The sequence below is a fragment of the Dromiciops gliroides genome, chromosome 2 (assembly GCF_019393635.1).
Source record: "Dromiciops gliroides isolate mDroGli1 chromosome 2, mDroGli1.pri, whole genome shotgun sequence".
NCBI lineage: Eukaryota > Metazoa > Chordata > Mammalia > Microbiotheria > Microbiotheriidae > Dromiciops > Dromiciops gliroides.
In genome coordinates this window covers 268,901,689-268,926,362 of record NC_057862.1, presented here as the reverse complement: position 1 = coordinate 268,926,362, position 24,674 = coordinate 268,901,689, and the positions used below count along the sequence as shown (strand labels likewise).

The 24,674-nt window shown below is 36.2% G+C and overlaps 2 protein-coding genes across 12 annotated transcripts in view; both read left to right on the top strand.

Moving 5' to 3' along the window:
• Positions 1-24,674, top strand: part of RALGAPA1 (Ral GTPase activating protein catalytic subunit alpha 1) — a 304,015-nt gene that overhangs the window by 249,693 nt on the left and 29,648 nt on the right. For all 11 annotated transcript variants that reach the window (XM_043989575.1, XM_043989574.1, XM_043989567.1 and 8 more), the window contains 2 exons: positions 13,041-13,199; positions 15,799-15,926. In XM_043989575.1, coding sequence (XP_043845510.1) covers positions 13,041-13,199; positions 15,799-15,926 — 287 coding nt within the window. The remainder of the gene's footprint in view (positions 1-13,040; positions 13,200-15,798; positions 15,927-24,674) is intronic.
• Positions 18,311-19,768, top strand: LOC122741869 (mitochondrial inner membrane protease subunit 1-like). Its single transcript, XM_043985729.1, has 2 exons — positions 18,311-18,509; positions 19,443-19,768. Exons 1-2 carry the CDS (start codon positions 18,335-18,337, stop codon positions 19,766-19,768), a joined length of 501 nt encoding a protein of 166 aa, XP_043841664.1. The 5' UTR covers positions 18,311-18,334.

The window sequence follows — 24,674 nt, the reverse complement described above, 5'->3', positions numbered from 1 at the left end:
TCATCTGTAAAATGAGCTGGAGAAAGAAATGGCAAACTTTTCCAATATCTTTGCCAAGAAAACCCCAAATAGGGTCACAAAAAGCCAGGCACCACTGAAACAACTGAACAATAACAAAGTTTGGGAAGGAGTGCATTAACTGGAGAATCACGAAAGGTTTCATGCAGAAGATAATGCTTGTGCTGAATCTTACTGAAAGAAGGGAGTGTCTTACTGAGAGAAGTTTGAGTGTCTATGAGAAGAACCTTCTCACAGGAACAGCTGCAAAGATTCCAGAAAATTGGCAAAGATGACAAAAGATAGGAGTCATTAGTGTTGGAGGGTGATAGATAGAAACACTAATATGTTGGAACCATGAGTTGATCCAAGCATTTTAGAACTTTGTTAAGAAAGTGACTAAAATGTGTATCCTTTTGACCCAGAGATGCACTACTAGGTGTGTGCCCAAAGACGTCAGTTCAATGATAAAAGATCCCATATACACCCAGATATTTACAGTCACATTTTTTATAGTAGCAAAGAATTATAAACAGAGTAGATGCCCATTGATTGAGAAATGGCTAAACATTGTGATACACTAATATTTTAGTCAGATTATGTTTTCTTTTAGTCAGTGAAAGCATGCCTTCCTTTCCTCTCATGTTCTTCCCTACCTCACCACCCTAAGTGAGAGAGCAAGAAAACAGAACCTCTCTTATCAACATGTATGGATTAGCAAAGCAAATACCTTCACTGTCCATGTCCAAAAAAGAAAAAAAAAAGTTTCAGTGTTAAATTCCTTAGTATTCTGGAATTTGGTTGGTCATTACATTGATCAGAGCTTGTATGGCTTTCAAAATTGTTTGTCTTTACAATATTTGTATTATATAAATTATTCTCCTGATTCTGCTCACTTCACCTGATTCACTTCACACCCATCTTCCCAGGTTTCTCTGAAACTGTCTCCCCTTCATCATTTCTTACATCATAAGTATCACATTCATATACCATAATTTGTTCACCCATTCCTCAATTTATGGGCATTCCTTAATTTTCTAGTTCTTTGTCATTGCAAAAACAAGCTACTATAAAACATTTTTATACAAATGGATTATTTTCCTCTTTCTTTGATCTATTTGGAATATAGACCTATTATTGGTATTTCCGGGTCAAATAGTATACACAGTTTTAATAACTTTGGGGACATATTTCAAAATTGATTTCCAGAATGGCTCAGCAAGTGCACAAGCTTCACCAACAGTGCATTAATACAATATCAGCCAGTCTGAAAACCCTGCAGTTTCAGTGACAGAACTTCAGGCTCTTCTGTAGTTTGGGATTCTTGTTCTAGATATTGCAGGCTTCAGGCTGGGCTGGAGGCTAGAAATGAGACCAGGATCCACCTGGGGAACACTTAAAGTTCTGTGATATGAATGATGAGCCAGCGAAGAAAATTGAGGATGTTCAATCTAATCTGTCGATGCAGATCACTGCCAATTAATGCTTGTTCATTGTATGTGATTCTCATCCATGTCTTTTCATAAATTCACCAGAGGGGTTCTACCCAACATGAATTCCTCAATTTCTTGACATTGCAAGGAACCCTCTGAATATTCACCTATCATTCTTTACACTTTACTACTTGACCAACTCATCTGCTCTTTTTATATATTTCCATTGCAGCCTCTTTTATTCCTTTTTGTCAAAGTTCCTCATTGACTTTATGTTGTAGCCTGATCATACCCAAGTTACCTTTTTTGTTATAATAATTTTTAGTTCTTAATTTTTTTTAAGTGTCTGAGGCTGGATTGAACTCAGGTCCTCCTGACTCCAGAGCTAGTGTGCTATCCACTGCACCACCTAGCTGCCTCCATAATTTTTAATTCTTTAGACATTTATGACTATATTTGATGTATGACAATGAAACTACAACACTGGTAGAATGTTGCTATTAAAAACACGAGCTTCTGTTTCCATGGAAAACTTGGGATCATTAAAATAATTTTACAGTTTCATGAAGGCAATCCATCCTCTTCAATTCCAGGCCCTTCTGCACTGCCTGTCCTAGGCCTACCTTCATCCATATTCATGTGATAATCTGTGCAATAGAGAGGCATTCTTTATCTACCTGGTCTTTCCTGTGTGAATAGTCAGACCATAATCTTTTAAGTGGCTACAGATCTCTTTCAGAATGTTCTTCAACCTTACCCAGGTGCTTGATACTCTGTCCTGGACCTCAGCACTGTGGTGAACACCTTTGATGGGCATATATCTCCTTATTTTGTTGTTATTTATTCTCACCTGATGTATATGATCAGATAATCACTGAACAGGGTTACTTCTGTTGTTCTATCTTTTGAAGACTCTTTAATGACTTTGGTATATGGATGGGAGACAATTTAGAAAACAGCTCTCAAAAAATACATAAATAAAACAGCTCTCATATGAAAGAAGCTTTTTGCCCTACAAATTCAGGTGCTTTTTTATATTCCACAAACAATAAACAAAATGGAATTTTATATTCTCTGTATTTTTCATTCAATTTGAAAATTGTAGCGATGTGGTCTCTTGTTGAATGTAGTTTGCACAAGTAGTTTGCTTGGTCACTACTGATATCTTCATCAAGAATATCCTCAATAAAGAATTTGTTTATATTAGAAAGTAGGAATATATGTCAGCAACTGTTGATGTTCTCCTGGCTGCCTTTTTCTCTTATTGATAAGGTCCAAGATTTTCTTCTGTGATTTTTGGTATCTGCCTCTTCTTCACATATATTATGTGCCACTACATTATCACCCTCATGGTTGTTTTACTTCTGACATATCTATGCTTAGTCTAATCCAACTGCCTTTCTTATTTTTATTTTCTGTAGTGCCATTTCTCCCTCCTCTTTAAGAGTAGCTAGATGGTACAGTTGATAGAGCACTGGCCCTGGAGTCAAGAGGACCCGAGTCACCTCAGGCACTCACTAGCTGTGTGACCCTAGGCAAGTCTTAAATATTTGGGGCCATCTCCAGTCATCTTGATGTATATCTTGCCACTGGACCCAGATGGCTCTGGAGGAGAGAGTGAAGTTGATCACCATGCACAGCCCTGCCTCACTTAAGTCCAATTCAGTGCAAGTCATGACATAACCCTGAGAGAACAAAGGACAAACAACAACAACCTCCTCTTTGAGTATATCAAGGACTGTGTTGTTAGAGTCCCAGTGTGGTAGCCAGATCTCCTGTCCTCGATAGTAAAAAAACCCAGCATATTGTTGGATCATTTTCCAAATTTCTGTTGTTTGTCCTTTAATTTTTGTCATAATATGCTCCTGGCATGACTTTACCAACCTTTCTTCAAATTGATTTTGCCTTCTACTGCTTCATTATGATTTATAAGTCAATACTGCTCATAATCATCCATCATCATTATTATTATTCATAATATTTTACAAATGAATCCAGATTTTAAGTCATCTTTGCCTTTGGTCAGCTTTTTTCTCAACATGGCAAGTAAATTATGTCAGCTTTGCTGAAGTTATTTTCAGGGCTCTTCTGGTCTTCTCTCAGTTAATTTAGATCAATTAAGCTTCTATAGGAAAGTATAATTGGTACTGATATGAACTCTTGTCCATTTTTAGTTTTCCATTATGAATTACTTGTTAATTACTTTTTTTACTTGTTCATGGTTGAATTTTTAAAATTATTCTCGTTATTCTAGTTTTTAACTAATCATTACTCTAACAAATCAGTGGTCTGACTAAACACAGTTATCTGATTCAGAGATAACTTTCATAATGATAATGAGATTTTTCTTGTCTGTTGAAATATAATCAGACATGCCTCACAAAATGGAAGACTTAGACATTTTCTCTGATGCCCATGACCTCTCAGACCTCTCCAAAAGAGACATTGTGCACTAGAGGTAAAACAATTTCAGCAATCTCCATAGCCTAGGACAGTGGTGTGAAACTCAAACAGAAACAGATCCCTGTGGGCCACATATTGACTTAAAAATATAATATAATATAGATATTTTGTTAGACATTTTCCAGTTATATTTTAATCTGATTCAGAGTTTTCCAAGATGAATTTAACAGTTCTGGTTTAGGACACCAAGAAACCTAAGAAGGTAAAACTGCCATGAACTAATGCCTACCTTGTGCTCACTCAGCAGTTCCTTCTTCACTGCCCTCTCCACTCTCAGCAACAAGGCTGCACAAGCTGACTCTACCCAACCCATAGGCTTGCAGCAGAAATGAAACCTCACACTCTAACGCTGCCTCCCATTTTTTTTACGTGGGAATCAGATTGTAGTCAATTTTTTAAAAAATAATAAACATTTTTCTTTATAGTTTTGAGTTCCAAATTTTATCCCTCCTCTCCCTCCCTTACCCCCTCCCTGAAGTAGTAAGCAATTAAATTCGGTTATACATGTGCAATTATGTAAAACATGACCATATTAGTCATTTTGTACAAGGAAACTTGAATAAAAGAAAAAAATGAAAGAAAGTGAAAAAATAGCATGCTTCAGTCTGTGTTCAGTCAATATCAGTTCTTTCTTTGGAGGTGGAAAATATGTTTCATCATTAGTCCTTTGGGACTGTCTTAGATTATTGTATTGGTGAGAGTAGTTAAGTCATTCACAGTTCTTCATAAAACAATATTGCTGTTTGTGCACAGTGTTCTCTTAGTTCTGCTCACTTCACTATACATCAGTTCAAACAAGTCTTTCCAGGCCTTTCTGAAATCATTCTATTTGTCATTTCTTATAGCACAATAATATTCCATCACCATCATATACCACAGCTTGTTTAGCCATTCCCCATTGCTGGGCATTCCTTTGCTTTCCAATTCTTAGCCACCACAAAAAGCTGCTAGAAATATTTTTGTACAGATAGGTCTTTTTCTCTTTGGGGGGATATCTTTGGGATATAAACCTAGCAGTGGTATTGCTGGATCAAAAGATATGCACAGTTCTATAGCCCTTTTGCCCCCCACTTTCTAGTCCTTTGAAGATCCAAATTGGAAATTTGCTGAAATTGTGATAGGCAGTATCGTGACACTATTCTGTGTTGCTACAGAGCTCTTAAGGAGAAGAGTTGATCAGAGTAAACAGGGCAAGATAAGTATTTGGGCTTCTTTGGGCTCAATTCAACCTGACCCCTACCTCCTCTCACTGACAAGGAGATTCAAACTCCAAACAGCAGAAATGTGTCCAGGCTGCAATAGCAGCAGTGTGGTACCACTCTACTACTAGGCCAGAGAACTGAGGAACAGAGAGAATGAGACGTGATGTCCTCCTATGTGTGGTCCTTTGTGGTATTCCCTTTAAATCTGAGGGAAAGAACACAGCATCCAGCTGGAGCTAGTTCTGTCCCCCAACATATCACTTGGAGCAGATAACCATGAATTAATTGCCTAGTGTGGGAAGAGGCTAAGATTCAGCCCCCTGAGAAACCATCATCAGAGGGTAAGGAGTCAGAAAGTGAGCAATAGGTGAAAATAAGGAAACAAAAACTCACATTTCCAAAGATCTCAGGAGGAAGAAAACTCAAAGACCTTGAGCATAAGCAGATAAACCAACCAGAAAGACATCTAGTAAATGGAGTTCAGAAATTTCTGAATATGTACTGTAAAAAAAGAAAAATGATTCAACACCTGCTAAGGCAGGTGACCAATACTGTGGCTTTTGAGGTTATGGAACTACAGTGGCTGTTCCTGAGTAGTTTAAATGAGAAATGTGAGATCAGATATGGTCTACATGGCAGAAATGGAAGAGAAGACAATTGATTAGTACACAAATACACAAAAGTAAAGGATAATCTGGAAGAAGAGAAGCAAAAGGCAATAACATTAAAGAAAAACGTACTCTCCATATGCGCAGACATATAATCCTGTCTTGATTTGCAAGACAGGAAGTATGAAGAAAATTTAAGGATTAAAGGTCTCCCAAAATAACATGATGTCAAAAAACCTGAGCAATCATAATTCAATAAAACTGCTCAAAACTTCTGTAAACATGTTAATTGAAAGAATACAGAGGTCACTTCTGGGGAGAGGGAAAACCCAAGGCTTAGCCAAAAAAGGCGGGGCAGGGAGATTCTATAATAAAGAAGCATTTGAAACATTCTTTAAAAGGGGGGCAGCTAGGTGGTGAAGTGTATAAAGCCCTGGCCCTGGATTCAGGAGGACCTGAGTTCAAATGTGGCCTCAGACACTTGACACTTGCTAGCTGTGTGACCCTGGGCAAGTCACTTAACCCTCATTGCCCCACAAAAAAAAAAGAAAGAAAGAAAGAAAAGAAAAGAAAAGAAAAGAAAAGAAAAGAAAAGAAAACCAAACCTGAAAAGATTATTTGCTTCTTGAATACCACTCCCCAACAATAGAAATGCTGGAGAGGTAAATGAATGCAACAGCCAAGGGCAGCAACAGAGTGAAAGCAGAGAGACTTCTTTCCAACTATACACAAGGAGACAGGGTTTAAGTCAGAAATCAGGCAGAGTTGAAGGGATGGACCCGGAGCATTATGACTGAACCTTTTGGCACACCACATCCCAGTCAGTTATTGTTTTTTGTATACCTAAACTATAAAATGGAGAGGGTACATGGAAGGAGAGAGGAAAAGAAAAAGAATAGAAGGGAAGATGTGATATCCTCTCTTTTAAGTTCAAGGTTTGTAATGCAGGAAAGCTGATTTCTTTGGTCTCTGGGAGAGGCAGCAAGGAAATGGGTTAAGGATATAGAAGAGAGGGGAGAATAAGCGAAAAAAGGCAGGGAGGCCTTGTTTTGATGGTGGGAGGAGGTACCACTAATGAATGCTCCTATAGGTAAAGGGAGGTGTTTTGTGAAGGGAAATGAAGCCCTTCCACCAAGTGTTTGGGCTGTGGAGACACCATTCATCCTTCGGTGGGGGGTTGTGGGGGGTGGAAGTGGGGTGGAGGGAAGAGTCACAGTTCCTGGGGGCACCTGGTTCTTAGGAGAGTAAGAGGTCAGGACATATTAAAAAAAGGTGACCAAAGGAGAGCAAAGGTCAGTGGTGATCTGCATAACAGGGGACTTGGGGAGCAAGTCCTGCCTTGGAGCTGTATCCTCTCCATCTACTGTAGAAAATGGTATTTGTCTGAGAGTGAGGCACAATAGAAAGAGGGAGGAAACTTGCCAGAGGGCAAGTTCTACTAAACTGTAGCAAAAACTGCTTAGTGGAAGACCGGGATGGGTTAAGTTGCAAGTTTTGATTCCATGAGAAATACAAAGAATAGAAGGGGACTAGGTAAGTATAGGAGCCATAAGCCAGAGAATGAGGGTCTAGAAAAGTCAGAAAGGGAGGGGTGGATAGTGAAGATTAAAGGAGCAAAATCCTCTCTGGAAAGAAACACAGTAAATGAAATTTTTAAAACTAAAGAACAAAACTCATTGAGAAGAGGAGGAAAAGAGTTCTATTTGATTAACTGAAGAAGGAAGAAAGAAGGGGAGGAAGAAATAACCAAATAAAAGCAGAAACTTACACGCCACCTCCTACAGAGGCATTTCCTTATTTCCCCATAATTTTGTCTCCTCAGCTGAAGAATTACTTTGTATATAAATTATTTTGTTTGTGTTTTGTGTATGAATGTCCTTGTACATGCTTAAGCTTCATTCTGATGAACGAAAATGGATAAAATCACAATTTCTCACTTGATCTGCTACAAATTTATGTTACACAACCTCATTGCTGCTAGACAATCCTACCATACCTCCCTCATCATCTCACTATGCCACTCTCCACAGCAACTTTTCCAAACCTTTTCATCATCCTTCCTCAAATTTTCCATGGCTCCCCCTTCTCCCACCCTCTCAGCTGGGAACCTTGCAGAGGCAGAAAAAAAAAATTACAGAAAAAAATTGAAGCCATTCACCATGTCAGAGAACCCTGTTCTCCCTTCTTCATCTCACTTCAGTCATATGCCTTCTGCCACTATCTTCCTTGTGAGAAAATAATGGGTTTTGGGAGTCCCAGAGTTATCCCCCCCCCCCCAGCCTTGCCTGGCCTCTTTTAAGGCCAGCCCACAGGCAGGAGAATTGTAAAGGAAATGTAGATTGACCTTCCTGACTACCTAAAGGAAGTTAACTCACCTAGTTGACCCCCCAAGTCATGTCAATCAATGGACTGGCCAATTAGCTTGGATCAATGTGCAGAGACCCACCTCTACCTGAGAGAGGATAAAAACTCTGGTGGGGGGGGGCGGTCTCTTCTCTCTCCTGCTCTTCTCACTGCACCTCTTCCCATCCTGGGATTTTATGCTGGGCTGGGACACTTGAGGAGGCAGCCACGCGGCCCCCTTTTTCTCTCTCTATCCTAGGTAATGAAAGGCTTCTGAACTTTCAGAACCATGTGCTCTCGCATTACTAACATTTAATATGCTTTAATAAATTTTTAATGTCAAAGACTGGTGCTATAGCCTCTGATTTATAAGTAGCAATATATTAGAAACCCCAGCTAAGTTCCCTAAAACTTAGAACAGAGATAGGCATCCCCCTGTATTTTCAAATGACACATCCTTCACCCCTGTCTCACCTGACGAAGTGGACTTAATCCAATTTCTAGCAATTCTATTCCATCCCCTGTTCTCCAACAGATTGCCCCCTCTTTTATTCCCACTCTTTCACTTATTTTCACTGTTTCCTTGCCTACTACCTTTTCCTTACTACCTATAAACATACCTATATCTCTATCCTGAAAAAAAAAACATTCACTTGATTTGTCTGTTTCTTGAAAAAGCCTTCACTTGATCCTTCCATCCCATATCTCTTCTGCACTTTGTGGATTAACCCCTCCACTTTCTCTCATCTCATTCTCTACTTTCCCTCCTCTCACTTTTCTTAACCCCTTCTAATACAGCTTCCAGCTTTATCACTCTACTGAAACTGCTGTCTCCAAAGTTACCAGTGACATCTTAATTGCCAAATCCAATGGCCTTTTCTCAGTCTTCATTCTCCTCAACCTCTTTGCAGCCTTTGACACTGTCAGTCACCCTCTTATCCTTGATACTCTCTTCTCTAGATTTTTTAGGACACTATTTTCTCCTGGTTCTACTCATGTGATCACTTCTCAATCTCTTTTGCTAGAGCCTTATCCAGCTCGTGCCTTCTATAACTGTAGGTAACCCTCAGGGTTCTGTCCTGGGCCCTCTTCTCTTCTCCCTCTATACTACTTCATAGATTTAATTACCATCTCTATACTTAAAGATGCTCAAATTTACCTATCCTATCCCAATCTTTCTGCTGGCCTCCAATCTCCAACTGCCTTTCAGACATCTCAAACTGGATATCTAGTAGACATCTTAAATTCAACATGTCTAAAACAAAAATTATCTTTTCCCCTTATCTCTCCCCACCTCTCCTGCCTCCCCTGTTGCTGTATAGGGCAACAACATTGTACCAGTCCATTAGGTTCAAAATTTAGGTGTCATTCTCTACTCTATATCCAATTTGTTGCCAAGGCCTGTTGATTTCACCTTGGCCACGCACCTTGACCCCTTTTCACGACTGCAACTGCCACCACTCCAACACAGTCCCTTACCACTTCATACTTGTCCACTAGTGGGTCAGCCTGCCTCAAGTCTCTCCTAATCCCAATCTATCCTCCATTCAGCCACCAGTTATATTCCCAAAATTCCCTTCTAACCATGTCACATAGACTCCTCCTCTCCACCCAACATATATACTCAGTGAACTCCATTGACTCTCTTTTGCCTTAAGGACCAAATACCAAAGCCTCTGTTTGACCTTCAAAGCCTTTCATAACCTAGCCCCTCCTCTTCCCTTTCTAGTCTTCTTATACCTTACTCATCACCATGTATTCTTTGACCTAGTAACTCTGGCCTCCTGACTCATCCTTGTACAAGACATTCCATCTCTCAGCTCTTAGCAATTTTCTCAGGCTGTCCCTCATGCCTGGACTGCCCTCAACTTTGCCTACTGACTTCCCTGGCTTCCTTTAGGTCCCAACTAAAATGCCAAGTTTTTCAGGAATCCTTTGCCAACCCTTCTTAAATCTGGTACCTGCCCTCTCATACTTATTTCCTCTTTATCTTGTATATAACTTGTTTGTACATATTTGTTTGCTTGTTGTCTCTCCCATGAGATTGTGAGCTTCTTGAGCACAGGGATTGATTGCCTCTTTTGTACCTGGCAGATACTAGGTGCTTAATAAATGTGTTTTGAATTCCATAAATGTTTGGATAGTATTTGACATCAATAAGTGAATCATGGAAATAAGTTTTCAAATTTTATTGAACAGATCTATTCCCTTTCCTGAAACCTTTGCCAACCTGGCCTAATGAAATGTTTTGCATCTAGGTCCAAAAGCATATAGATGGAAAGTCCTTTATATGTTCTTAGATGTTAATGAAAGTACACCTACAAAGTATATTTGGACTATAAACTGTGTCCAGATATCATTTTTCTCTTTGCTAACCACCTAATTATTCCCACAATATCTGGATGATTGATAATTTGAACCAAATTTACATGGAAAACTAGACCTTATTTTAATATGCCTGCTCCCAAAGTTGTTACATATTTTAGTGAGAAAAGACTATAGTAAGTTCAAAAATATATATAGAAATTTTTGTTAACTGTATCAAACTTTAAAAAGTCATTCTTAGAACAGACATTTTAAAATTCTTTCTTAGAGAGGTGTGTGAACAATTTCCAGTTAATACATGAGAATGTCTTAAACTAATATACACCAGTTGTTAAAGGTCAAAGGCTATAACTTTAAAATAATTTAGCATTAAATAAATTTAATTTGTCTTTCCCCTTAATTGTAAAAACGCATCATTCAAAGTAATCTCACACCCAGAAAATTTATAATGAAACACACCTCCCTCCATTCAGTGGGGAGGTAGGGGAAGGGACTGGAGGTGTAAAAATAGAAGATAAAGCAAAACTTCTTTAAAAATTTAAATTAAATTTAAAAAAATTCATTATACAGAATTTCATGAAAAGCTTTTTACTTAGAATGTTTGAAAATGTTTAGTATATCCTTGCTAGTTATACTGCTATGAGCCTAGGTCTGCCCTCATAACTCCTTTGCAATTATTATTCTTTTCAGTAAAACCTTAGTAATAGACTTACTCTTTAGCGGTAGACAAGATAGCTCAAGATAAACTTTGGTCAAAAGAAAAGAGAACAGTGTTTTTTCCTTGTTCTTTAGATAAGTGGATACTAGAAACTAGAGATTATTTTGGCAAGAGTTCAAGGGTTAATGCAGCAGATAAATAAAAGGAATTTTCTGTAAATTGAGACCTGCATTATTTCAGTTGTCTTGTCTTTCCAAACATAACTCGTTTAATTTTTTAAAGTAAATACTTAAATTCTTCCTGACAGTGTGCTCAGCTTTTACTATCGTTTATTACTGCAATTATACATGGTATCACTTAGAACAATCTGCCATTTGGAAATCTCAGTATAGCCTGAAGCTTAATATTCAGTCTGGCTGGTATTGTAACATGTACAGCATATGACATTAATGTATCAAAATTAGATTGGATCATCCCTCCTGGTTAAATTTATTTCACATTTCTTTTGTATTCAGTTAACATAAACCTATTACAAAAACTGACACATGGTGATGGCTGTATAGGAAGGATATTTTAAAGTATTTTGATTAAAAAATGAAATTTCAGAGAACAAGACTAAAAACTGTGTGATCTTTCTCACTTTTTAAAAAAGTTCACAAAGAAACCTAAGCCCCATGTTTATGCTATTAAAATAGGATGTATATTTCATACATTGGTATTAACTTCCTTCACTAAAATAAAAGTTTTAAATTTTTAGTCCTAAAGTGCTATTTATTTTTGAAGAATAAAAACTGTTACGGTTTCCAAAAAGAGCTAAAAGCCTAAAAGTATCCTTCAGAGAAGTCACTATACTTTAAAAGTTTTTATTTATTGTAAATTTAACTTTGTTAATGACCCATCTTTAAAGCAATAACTGTGTCTACTTATGGTGCTTCAAAGACTCTAGTTTAAGTTAAGAAATTTACCATAAGACTTCATGTTAGATGACGATTTGGTGACCAAATAGGCTTTAGAGAATGGAAAGTCTTCAGTTAACTGAGCTGTATATTTCTTTTGAATTCATGTTTAGCTTGTTTACTTTTTAATTCCATAGTTTGGATTTTTTAAAGATTTAACCTGTAATTTCATTTGTATAGGGAGCCTCTTGATGAAGAAACTCCTACTAATGCACGCTCACACCTGCTCTTTGATTTGTAATCTTAGAGAGTTGCTTGGATAACTAAGAAACTAAGTGATTTGCCTACCGTCCTGCCAAATTGTTCTTCTTTCTATTCTTTAGTATTTGTGTTGTATCTCTTACCTCCGTGCCTTTGCATAGGTTCCATGTTTAGAATATACTTCCTCTTCATTTCTGCCTCTTGGAGTCCTTAGCTTCCTTCAAGGTCTCAACTTCCTTCAGGTTTCACCTAAGCAAAACGTTTCCTGATCCCCCTAATAATGCTCCTCCCTCCTCAAATCATGAGTGTGTTTTCATGTTGTATCCCTAAGTGTATAAATGTCTAAATGAAATCTCTAGGATTTAACAATTATTAGTAAAAACTTAGGAGAAAATTGTAAGATGCTAAAGTAAATAAGGTAAAATAAATAAAGTAAATAAGGTAAAGCAAATAAAGTAATTTGTAAAATCTAAAGTGATAAATCTTTCTTATTCAAGGAAAGTATTCAAAACAGAAATGAAACTCAAATCCATTGATTTTTCTGCCTTTTAATATTGTTCATAATGTGCTTTGTAAAGGAAAAAATTGAAACTTAACTAAAAGAGAATGTTTTAATTATCCGTGAATGTCTTTTACCCATGTTTTCCCTTTTTCTTCATTATAGTTATATGTTTCAAATGTTTTATTGATATTCACATTGAAAATTTTAAAATCTTATTTTGAACTTTCTTACTCTCTTTACTTCTTAAGATCGTTTGACATCTTAGCACAATTTGGAATAATTGATATCTATACTACATGTATTTATATATTTTATGCAATGTTTTGCTAATATTATGTTCTTGTTTTCCTAGTTGCGACACTTAGGAAATGATGAAGTGCACATTGTTTGGTCAGAGCATACTAGAGACTATAGAAGAGGAATTATCCCTACAGAATTTGGTGATGTCCTTATTGTAATATACCCAATGAAAAATCACATGTTCAGTATCCAGATCATGAAGAAACCTGAGGTATGTGGATTATGTTTTCTTTAATTAAAAAATACATATTTGCTTAGTTATTCAAAAATTTGCTTTTAAAAAAGTTTATGTGCGGGGCAGCTAGGTGGCGCAGTGGATAGAGCACTGGCCCTGGAGTCACGAGTACCTGAGTTTAAATCCGGCCTCAGACACTTAACATTTACTAGCTGTGTGACCCTGGGCAAGTCACTTAATCCCAATTGCCTCACTTAAAAAAAAAAAGTTTATGTGCATTTTATCTAGGAGTTAATTAATATGTCTTTAGCCCAATTAGAGTCAGGAGATAGGTGAGACAGTTTCTCCATTCCCATGTTTATTGTCCAAGCCTTGGACAAGAGAAGCTACAGGAAAAAAACCTTAACAAGAAATGGCTAAAGCCACCAAGTCAAAATGAAAGAATCTAGTGGAAAAGTAAATGTTCTCTGCATTAGCATTCCCCTAAGTCTTCACACTAAGAAGGTGATGTGAAAATCTCTGAATCCATAGGGGAAAATAATCCTTTCTTTGTTTTAATGACACAGACTTGAATATGGAAAATATCATTCTTGACCCAATTTCTACAGCAATTTACTCTGTCACTGCTCTGTCCCTTCCAAATTCTTAATGAAACTAAGGACCAGGGAGATCTCAAAGGTCATACCAGGTAATAAGTAGCAGAGCTGGGATTAGAACATAAATTCTCTGGTTCCACATCTAGTTCTGTCTACTCTTCTCCACACTGTCTTTACCTGTGGTGAATGATCAAATAAAATTGTTTATAATCGAATGCTTTAGAACCACAAAGCACTATATTATTTATAGTATTTACTATTATATTTATTGTTAGTTAACTCTCACAGAGTTTGTATTTTTGAGTGCCTATGTCCCCAGTAAGTAATATACAAAGTATAGGGGGCAGCTAGGTGGCGCAGTGGATAGAGCACCAGCCCTGGAGTCAGGAGTACCTGAGTTCAAATCCAGCCTCAGACACTTAACACTTACTAGCTGTGTGACCCTGGGCAAGTCACTTAACCCCAGTTGCCTCACTAATAAATATATATATATATATATATATATATGTATATATACACATACATATATATATATACATACACACACACACACATACACATACACAAAGTATAAGAAAATTGAACATCTCAACTACATTTTAATATCTTATGTCACTGTTATACCTCTGATTATCAGGGTAAAAGTTACTATCATGATGATTGTCTTCTTTCAGCTATTATCAGGGATAGATACAAGTTCTCAAAGGAAATTATGAAAATTTTATTTTTATCTGATTAAATAAAGATGATATTTAATTTGTAAACAACATGGATAGCTTTCTAAAATTATCTTTAACAGCAAACTTTCTGCCAAAAAAAACCAGGAAGATAGCTCATATCCGCATGATTTTTCAATTTTCCTCATTCTAGTGGTTGTTAATAGTATTTGGCTTTCTTCTAAATGAAATGTGTAATTAAAACATTTGTACAGCCTTCTGTATTTTTAAATAAGTATGATGACAGAAAGAAAACTAATAACAACTTTCCAGCCCCAATGATACACATTCCTACCTTATGTTTGTTAGACTGCTTCATCTTTGCTTCCAATCTTGAATTTTTATCTGCTACAAAATTCTTTTTTGGGGGGCGGGGGGAGGGGGGGTCAGGGCAATGAGGGTTAAGTGACTCAGGTCCTCCTGAATCCAAGGCCGGTGCTTTATCCACTGTGCTACCTATCTGCCCCCTGCTAAAAAAAAATTCTTAAAACAGAAGAGAGTATGAAAATTGCTCCACCAGTTAGAGCACATATTATATAATACTATAATAGGTGACTAGGTGGCACAGGGCACTGACTGTCAACCTTAGTTTCCTCATCTGTAAAATGGAGATAATGAAAGCACCTATCTCCCAGAGTTTTTGTGAAGATCCAATGAGATAATATTTATAAAGTGCTCTACAAATCTTGAAGTTTTATATAAATGTTAATTATGTTATTGTTCCAATGTTTTCATATGGATATTCTGTAAAATTCTGCCTTCTTTTTAGTGGGAAGGGTGGTTTTCTTATTAATAGCAACATACATATAGTATTTTAAAATTTACAGAGTTCTTTGTCCCAGTAGTCTTGTTTTTTTGTTTTGTTTTTTTGTTTTGTTTTTTTTTAGTGAGGCAATTGGGGTTAAGTGACTTGCCCAGGGTCACACAGCTAGTAAGTGTCAAGTGTCTGAGGCCGGATTTGAACTCAGGTACTCCTGAATCCAGGGCCGGTGCTTTAACCACTGCGCCATCTAGCTGCCCCCCCAGTAGTCTTGTAAAGCAGTTACTATAAGAATTATCTCCATGTACAGATGAAGAAATTGAGGCCCGGAGAAAAAAAGTGATTTTGCCAGTGGTTATAGAACTGGTATCATAGCTGAGATTTGAAATTCTAAACCCTGTTCTCTTCCCATTATATATGTGTTGGTTATTATTGAATACAATTGAAATAATAGACTTATACTTCTAAAAGTTGTATATGCAGATAATACTTTTATCTCCTTTTTTGTTACTCTTTTGGTGAATGGATTAAACTCTAAAATAACTTTCTAATTTCTGATTTAGGTTCCATTCTTTGGTCCACTCTTTGATGGTGCTATTGTAAATGGAAAAATCCTTCCCATTATGGTTCGAGCAACAGCTATAAATGCAAGCCGTGCATTGAAATCACTGATCCCATTGTACCAAAATTTGTATCCTTTTTCATGGTATGTTTCCTTTCTTTAACCACTTTCCAAGGGAGATATTTCTTTTTGTGTTGCTGAAAATATTTAATCTATTCATTATTGAATTTCTGTACTTATTGTGAGTAGTGTAAGGAACAATGTTATGGCACTATTCATATTCTTGAATAATATACTTTTCAACATTACTGGTCAATCATAAGGATGTACACAAATGTATATTTGCTGTCTTATATTATTTTCATACTATTAAGAATAGGCATTCAGGGGGGCAGCTAGGTGGTGTAGTGGATAAAGCACAGGCCCTGGATTCAGGAGTACCTGAGTTCAAATGCGACCTCAGACTCTTGACACTTACTAGCTGTGTGACCCTGGGCAAGTCACTTAACCCTCATTGCCCCGCAAAAAAAAAAAAGAATAGGCATTCAGGAGAACCTGACTTCAAGTCCAGCCTCAGACACTTGACACTTACTAGCTATGTGACCCCGGGCAAGTCACTTAACCCTAAAATGTCCTGGAAAAAAAAAAGGAAAAAAAAAAAAGAATAGGCTTGATGTTCTTAAATGTGCTACACATTAAAAATTCAGTCCAGCCTTGACATCTTTACAAACAAAAATTGAACTTTACAAAATAGTTGTTTGTTAGGACACCTTGTTGTTTTTGTTGTTGTTCAGTAGTTGCAGCCACGTCTGACTCTTTGTGGCCCTGTTTGGGGTTTTCTTTTTGTTTTGTTTCGGTTTGGCTTTTTTTTTTTTGGCGAGGCAATGAGGGTTAAGTGACTTGCCCAGGGTCACACAGCTAGTAAGTGTCAAGTGTCTGAGGCCAGATTTGAACTCAGGTCCTCCTGAATCCAGGGCCAGTGCTTTATCCACTGCTCCACCTAGCTGCCCCTATTTGGGGTTTTCTTTACAAAGATACTGGAATGGTTTGCCATTTCCTTCTCTAGCTCATTTTACAGATGATGAAATTGAGGCAGACAGGGTTAAGTCATTTGCCCAGGGTCACACAACTAATAAATGTCTAAGGCCAGGTTTAAACTCATCTTCCTGACTCCAGGCCCAGCACTCTCTCTGCTGTGCTCTAGCTGCCTGCCCCAATAGGGCATCCGCCTATTTGTTTTCATGGGTTCATAGCTTTTTATGTATCTTATGTTTTATTAAATAACCAGTTAAGAGATTTAAAATTATTCCCCCTCAAGCACTCTCTATTCTAGCAAACTGGCCAGCTTGCTCTTCTCTGTACAATAATTTATTTCCCTCCTCATGCCTTTGTTAGCCAGGAATTATGTCCATTATCACCTCTTGGAATTCCTTTCTCCCTTCTAAGTTCAGCTCAGGTGCTACCTTCTGCACCAGGTCTTTCCTGCTCCTCTAAGTGGTCTCTGTCCCACCTTAATATTTCTTTTTTTTTTTGTGGGGCAATGAGGGTTAAGTGACTTGCTATAGGTCACACCCCTAACCACTTTTTAAATTTACTTCTGTATACCTCTTATATCAACTTATTCTTCTAGCATAATTTCTTTAAGGGCAAGGGACTATTTTTGGTTTGTCTTTGTAGCCTAGCACCTTTCTTTGCCTAGTAGGCACTTTGTAAATGGCTTCTTAAATAAAAATAAATGAAGTAATTTCATGAGAAAGCACTAACAACATGGGAAATTTGGAAAGAATTTGCTTAGGAAATAGCACTTGAACGGAAGTTCTGAAGAACAGAGATTAGATATATCCACTTCACCCCTTTGCCAAGTTTTGCAAAGTCTGGAGGTCCACATCTTACTTGGATTCACTGATAGTCTTGTAAATAATCCTAACTTGTCAGAACTTCTCTCAGGATTAATTAGTCAAGCTCTATCAAGGCTTGTTTTCCCTTCATTGCTTTTTTTTTTCCTTCTCTTCTGTAAAGCATTATAGCTCATAATCTGTTGTCATCTTCCTCCATAATGTTCTTCAAACATTAAGTTGCAGAAGTTGAACATATTTTCATTGGTAGTAAGAATTTGCTCATCTGCAAACTCCCTACATTAATCATTTTATAGATCCAGTCCCTCTTTGCCTCTATTTCTCCCCTCCCCTACGAAATGTTTTGTTTATGAGATTGCCAACATTGATGCCATTTAATTCTTCCAGTACAATATCCACTTCCAAGTTGTTGGTCAAAGATCTTACATTTGTAGTACCAACAGTTAAATTACTGTTTGGAGGGGCTTGTAGACCTGTGGACACCTCTGGGGCCCAGGGATATGATTTTCCTGAGGACTGCTTCCCAGAAATTTTGATTCCCTGAAATTATGGATTGCCCACCTGTGTTTTGAGAAAGCTTTAGCATGTGGTTTTCTGGAGATACCACCATAAGAACTGAATGTATTATAGAACTGGCTTTAGGGGCAGGAATGCCAGTGGTGTCTGAGTCTGCATAAAACTATGCTTCGAAGTATTCTGGGAAAAACCTTTCGACTTCTTGGCTATACTCTTCAGTATGGCTGTATAGTTCATTGTAACTTTGAATACATTGGTGGTGTTGTCATGTGTTCTGGACCATCAATGGAATCTACAATTCAGAATTCTGACATTGTCTGTGCAGAAAATCTTAGCCAACATTTTTTTTTCCCATAAAAGTATTTTGTTATTTTCCAGTTACATGTAGGGATAGTTTTCAACATTTGTTTTTATAAGATTTCTAGTTTCAAATTTTTGTCCCTCCCTCCCCTCCCTCCCTCCTCCCCAAGACAGCAAGTAATCTGATAGAGGTTATATATGTACAATCACATTAAACATATTTATTTCTGCAATAGTCATGCTGTAAAAGAAGAATCAGAGCAAAAATGAAAAACATCAAAAAAGAAAAACATCAACAAAAACAATAGAAATAGTATGGATTCCACAGTTCTTTTTTTTTCTGGATTTGGAGAGCATTTTCCATCATGAGTCCTTTGGAACTATCTTGGACCATTGTATTGCTAAGAATCAAGTCTATCAGTCACATAATGTTGTTGATACTGCATACAGTATTCTGGTTCTGCTCATCTCACTCAGCATCAGTTCATGTAAGTCCTTCCAGGTTTCTCTGAAATCCACCTGTACATCGTTTCTTACAGCACAATAGTATTCCATTCCATTCATATACCACAATTTGTTTAGCCATTCCCCAATTGATGGGCAACCCCTCAGTTTCCAATTCCTTGCCACCACAAAAAGAGCAGCTATAAATATTTTTGTACATGTGGGTCCTTTCCCCTTTTTCATGATCTCTTTGGGGAAAAGATCTAATAGTGGTATTGCTGGGCAAAGGATAGATACAGCTTTATGGTCCTTTGGGCATAATTCCAAGTTGCTCTCCAGAGTGGTTGGATCAGCTCCACCAACAATGCATTAGTGTTCCAATTTTTCCACAGCTTCTCCAACATTTATTATTTTACTTTTTTGTCATATTAGCCAATCTGATAGGTATCAGGTGGTACCTCAGAGTTGTTTTAATTTGCATTTCTCTAACCAATAGTGCTTTAGAGAATTTTTTTCATATTTAGCCAACATTTTTATGCTATTCAAAGAGGTGACGTTATAATTGCCAAAAGTCCAAGTGACTCTAAATCAAATATTTGTAAAAGAGTAATTGGTTTGGAAGGAGATAAAGTTTTTGCGCACAGCCCATCAGATTACCTTAAAAGCCATAGTTATGTACCAAGAAGTCATGTTTGGCTGGAGGGGGATAATCTCCAGAATTCTACAGATTCCAAGTACTATGGACCTATCCCATACAGACTAATCAGAGGATGTATTTGCTTAAATATTTGGCCTCTGAATGACTTTAGATTTCTTTGTGACAACCCCAATGGCCGCAGATTTTCTGATGGGTAGTCAGCATTTAGCCAAGCCAAATCACTTCATTATTGTATAGTGTTCCTCAAGAAACATTTTACTAAGTCACTGAAACGTGTATTAATAAATAAAATATTTGATACTGAATTTTATTTTCAAATAGGCGCTAAACAGAAAGGAGTCTAATCTTTTACTGAAGTTTTTTTTGGTTTGTTTTTTTGTTTTTTACTGAAGTTTTACACACACAACACATACTTTCCTCTCCCTTATGTCTCACTCTCCTTCTCCTTTCTCTTCCCTCTTCCACCCCCACTGAAAGTAAAAATTTGTAATTTAAAAGAAGAAAAGATTAAAGCCATCCTGGTATTTTGTATGACCTAAATAGCTGGATACTTGGATCACTGACTTAGTTCTTTTACTTTTCAGTTGGACTTTATGTGTTCTACAGACCCAGCCAAAGAAATTCTAGTCTTCCTTCTCAATTATGCTTTGGTTTGGCCACACTAACCATGAGGGTGGTGACTATTTATTTTTAATTACAGGTCAAATCTGCCTACAAACAGAAACTTCCCATAATAAAGATTACCACGTCCCAGGTTTGGCCCACTTACTCAACAAAAAGAACAAAAGAATTTCAGCCACCCTTTGGGATTCTTGAAAATGAGCTCTGACCTATGTCAGAGCTAAACTAAATATATAGAAATATAAAACTGTTTAATGGTTACAGTGACATCTATGAAATTCACAATTATAAAGTAAGGAATAGGTCAGGAAAATATTGATTTCAAGATACCAATAACGTGTTCCAAATTCAGAAATAGGAATGCTACATTTTTATAATTTAAAAAAAAATACAATCCCATTTAAAATAATTTATTGAAACCATAAATACCCATTACCTAAATTGCATGATTAGACTAGTTCTCTGTACTATACCATTATGAAGTAGTGGTTGGTTCTTGACTAAAGAAGATTATTTCCTCACCCTAAAGAAGGGAAAAACCAACCAGCAAGTCTTTTGTTTACCTTTATATAGAGTTAGGATCTGATTCTATTCTTATAACTAGCCCAAATTGCTCATGTTGCAGTTTATACCCATTTCTTTTTTTCAGCATGGAAGGGATGGATATTATTAATAAAATAAATACCTCATAAAGTGGAAAAAAATACTGTTTGTATATAGTCTAAAAACTTGACTTCTTAGCACTCCTTACTCCATTATCTCTCCAGAGATAATGGTACTTTGGTACAAGACTGGGGCCTAGTTACTCTTTTCTGCTTTACCTGTTGCCATAACAAAAGAATTCATTGCCAAATGACCGACTTTCTGATGACAGACCTCTCCACTTAGCTTACATGGTTTTCAAACAAGTACAGCTTGTTGCCAGGACTATAAGAATCTTTGTTTCTTCATCCAAATAAAACCAGCTGGAGCTTTGATTCTGCTAGCGTAGCTTTTGTAGATCCAGGTTTACCTTAATGGCATGATGAGGCATTGGGGTAGGATTTATTCTGGTGGCAGAGTACCAAAATACATTGTTTTGCCAGTTTATAGTAGGTTATATTTTGTGCTTACTACTATTATTTAAAAAGAAAATGTATTATCTTATTTTTTTGCAACAGGCGTACACTCACTCTCCAGTCTACAGAATATTGTGTATCTAAAATCAATGAATTTATTTTTTTAAGTCATACAAAGAAATTTAAAGTTCATCATTGTCTACTTTTTAATCTTTTTTTTAATTATTAAAATTTTACTTAGCTGATCTAGAGAAGTATTAGCCCATATTCAGGACTTCACAAGAAGAGAATGAAAGAGGCTTCAGGAAGAAATTGTTTATAATTTGGGAATTATTCGATTTCATATTCCAGTATAGTGTAAATAGGACATGGTGTGTGCGATTTTGTATATTTTTTATATTACCCTGAATACTCTCTTATACATAGTATTCAAGAATACTTAAGAGTAGTGGATTATCAATGGGGCACTGCATGGTTTTCTTTAAAAGATATAAACAAATTTTAAGCACTTAATAGTTTTTGATGATGGCTTATTACATATATCATATTAAATCTAAATCTAAATATCTTAATAATAATCTGGAACTTGAGATCCTTAGTGTAAAATTAACCACAGTTTTGTATCTTATGATCACTACATATAAGATCATAGGTTTAAATTTTGCAGAGGATCTCAGAAGCCATCTAGTACAACACCTGCATTTTGTAGATGAGGAAACTAAAGTCTGCCTCAGAGGTTATGTAACTTGCCCAAATCTCACAAGGATAATAAGAGTTAAGAGGTGGGATTTGAACCCAGATTCTCTAACTCCAAAGCTTTTTCTGCTTTACTGTACTCCTCTTATTGTGTTTGATTTCTTTGTTATTCTGCTTATAATTTAACAGTGCAGTTACTTTCATAATAGAATCAGCTGTTTGGTGTTTTTACTTTTATAATCCTAAAGGAGGAAATCTTTTTCTATAGTCATACATCACTTTTTGCACATTTTCAGGTTATAAAGCACTGTACTTTGTGTAGTGGCTAAAGAATGTAGTTTAAATAAGCTTAACCTTTTAGGAGCTTAGTCTAACAAACATGTAAACATCTTTCAGAAAGATGACTGTAACTGAAAACATAAAATGAACTTAGGTCTCTTGATATTTCAGAATAAAATCTAAGCTTATATAATAAGTTGAATAAGTATTATAAGTTGAAGATAAATATTTAAAATTCAAAAATACTATAGTTATAAATCAGTTCTATTTAAGATATATGTTAAATATCAAGCCCTGTATCATAAAAATAATAAACACTTTTTAAAAAAAAAGAACTATGCAAAAATTTAAATTAAAAATGTATACTATTGGGTCAATTCTTTTATGTCCTATAAAAATGCCAACTAAAATTCCACAGCATAAATTGTGCTATTTATGTTCATTAAGTACAATTTGAATTTTACCTTAGGAACATCTTCTGTAAGTACGTATCTAATGTGTTTTACTAAATGAGGATGGTATTGATCGGCATATGCAGCTCAAATCGATCATCCTGACAGCCAAAATTACAGTAATCTGTCAGTATTGACGACTCTTTCAAGTTTTGATACCTCCTCTTGTCTTGTCTGGCCTCACTTGTATTTGAAATGTATTTTCTTGCAATTTCTAGTTTTGTTGGGGTAAGTATTTTATAGTGCTTTGTGTCCTTCGATCCCAATTTATTGGGTTGATCATGCAATTTGAATTGAAATGCAATACTGGGAAGCAAAAAGAGATGGTAGTCTAAGTAAGGATTGGATCTAGAACGTATTGCAGACTTGATTTCAACCATCATTTACTAGTACCTGTTGAAAGAATTTTTTACAATGAAAAATTTCAAGTAATTTAAAATATTTTTGATTTTAGCTACTAGAAACTACTAAACTACTATTTAAAATTTTGTTTTTATTATACAAGACATGTCAGTTGCAATTTGTGAAATAAATTAGGTTAGTTATACATTTAAAACTACTATAAAATATTGTTTTTAATATTTTAACTTTTTTGCTATTTATGGCTTGCCCTTTTATTTATGTACATTTTTACATGTATAACTATATTTTAATATACAAAGGCGTCTGGGATTAGGTATTTGTGCCCCAAATTTAAGATTGTGACTTTTCTACCAAAATCAGTATTAATATTTTTCTTTTAACTTATTTTTAGACTTGATACTTATTCTTAAATGCTTGAATTTGTGTTTTTTAATTTAGCAGACAAATCATCAGAACTCAATGCTAATTTCTTAAAGTAACCAATTAAAATTAGTCATCCCTACAAATCAGTGATTTTCTTAGAGTGCTCATCCCTGCCATATTAAGTAAAATCCAGTGGCTGTCTATTGCGCCTGGAATCAATTTTACAAGCTTTTCTGTTTTTTTTTTTTTGTTTTTTTTTTTTTTTAGTGAGGCAATTGGAGTTAAGTGACTTGCCCTGGGTCACACAGCTAATGAGTGTTAAGTGTCTGAGGCAATTTGAACTCAGGTACTCCTGACTCCAGGGCCGGTGCTCTATCTACTGCGCCACCTAGCTGCCCCATTTCTATCTGATTTTTAAAGGCCTTCTCAACCTTATTAAAATTATTCTCCTTTTCTAAATAAGACTCAGCCACCTTACTTTTCCTCACTTTACACTACCATTTTCCCATACTTACAGTGTACTCTCACGTCACCTCCACCTCTTCAAATTCCTTGTTCCCTTTGAAACTCTGCTCAGTTAACATCTTCTACATGAAACTTTTGTTGATTCTCCAACTGCTAGATCCTTCCCCCCAGAAATTTTACCGTGTAGTCTTTTTGTATTTACATATTTATTATGCATGTCTCTTTTCAGAATGTAAGCTTCTTGAAGGCAAATGCTGTTTGATCTTTGTCATGTCTCCTGTGCCTAGCAAAATTCTGGAAATTAGGCACTTAATATTTTTGTTGATTGATTCTATTGTCCATATATACAAAAATATTCACACCAAACTAAACGATAAGAGGCCATATATTTTATGTAAGTATTATATATTTACTACAAGTACAAATAGTTCCCAACTTAAGAAAGGATTCCATTCCAAAAGTTTACTTGGCAAAACAGTTATCTGGAACTTGAAATAACTTTTTGCCTGTTATAACCGTTAGACTACTAAGCCATTCCATAAAAACCTATTTAACTTTTGATGTATCTGAAGTTGTTACTCTGTAGTACCAACAATATAGAGATCTGAATTTGTATATATAATTTTCTTTCTATGTGGAAAGATCCAGAGATCCAACCTAGGATGCCACTACAAAAAAACAAACCCGGGATTCCTCTTCTCTTTCTTGGAGGAGAGTACAGGAATGAACAAAACAGTTTCCTGACTTCTGTGCTTCACCATTCACAGAGTTAAATTAAGCACACTGCCTTTTTAGGGTTTCTCAAG

What these genes read in the sequence shown, in the direction of transcription:
- LOC122741869 (XM_043985729.1), top strand. Translation starts at nt 18,335, where the DNA reads ATGCTTCGAAGTATTCTGGGAAAAACCTTTCGACTTCTTGGCTATACT. An exon ending in TGCAGAAAATCTTAGCCAAC is followed by an intron (nt 18,510 to 19,442) that starts ATTTTTTTTTCC and finishes TATTTAGCCAAC; the next exon opens with ATTTTTATGCTATTCAAAGA.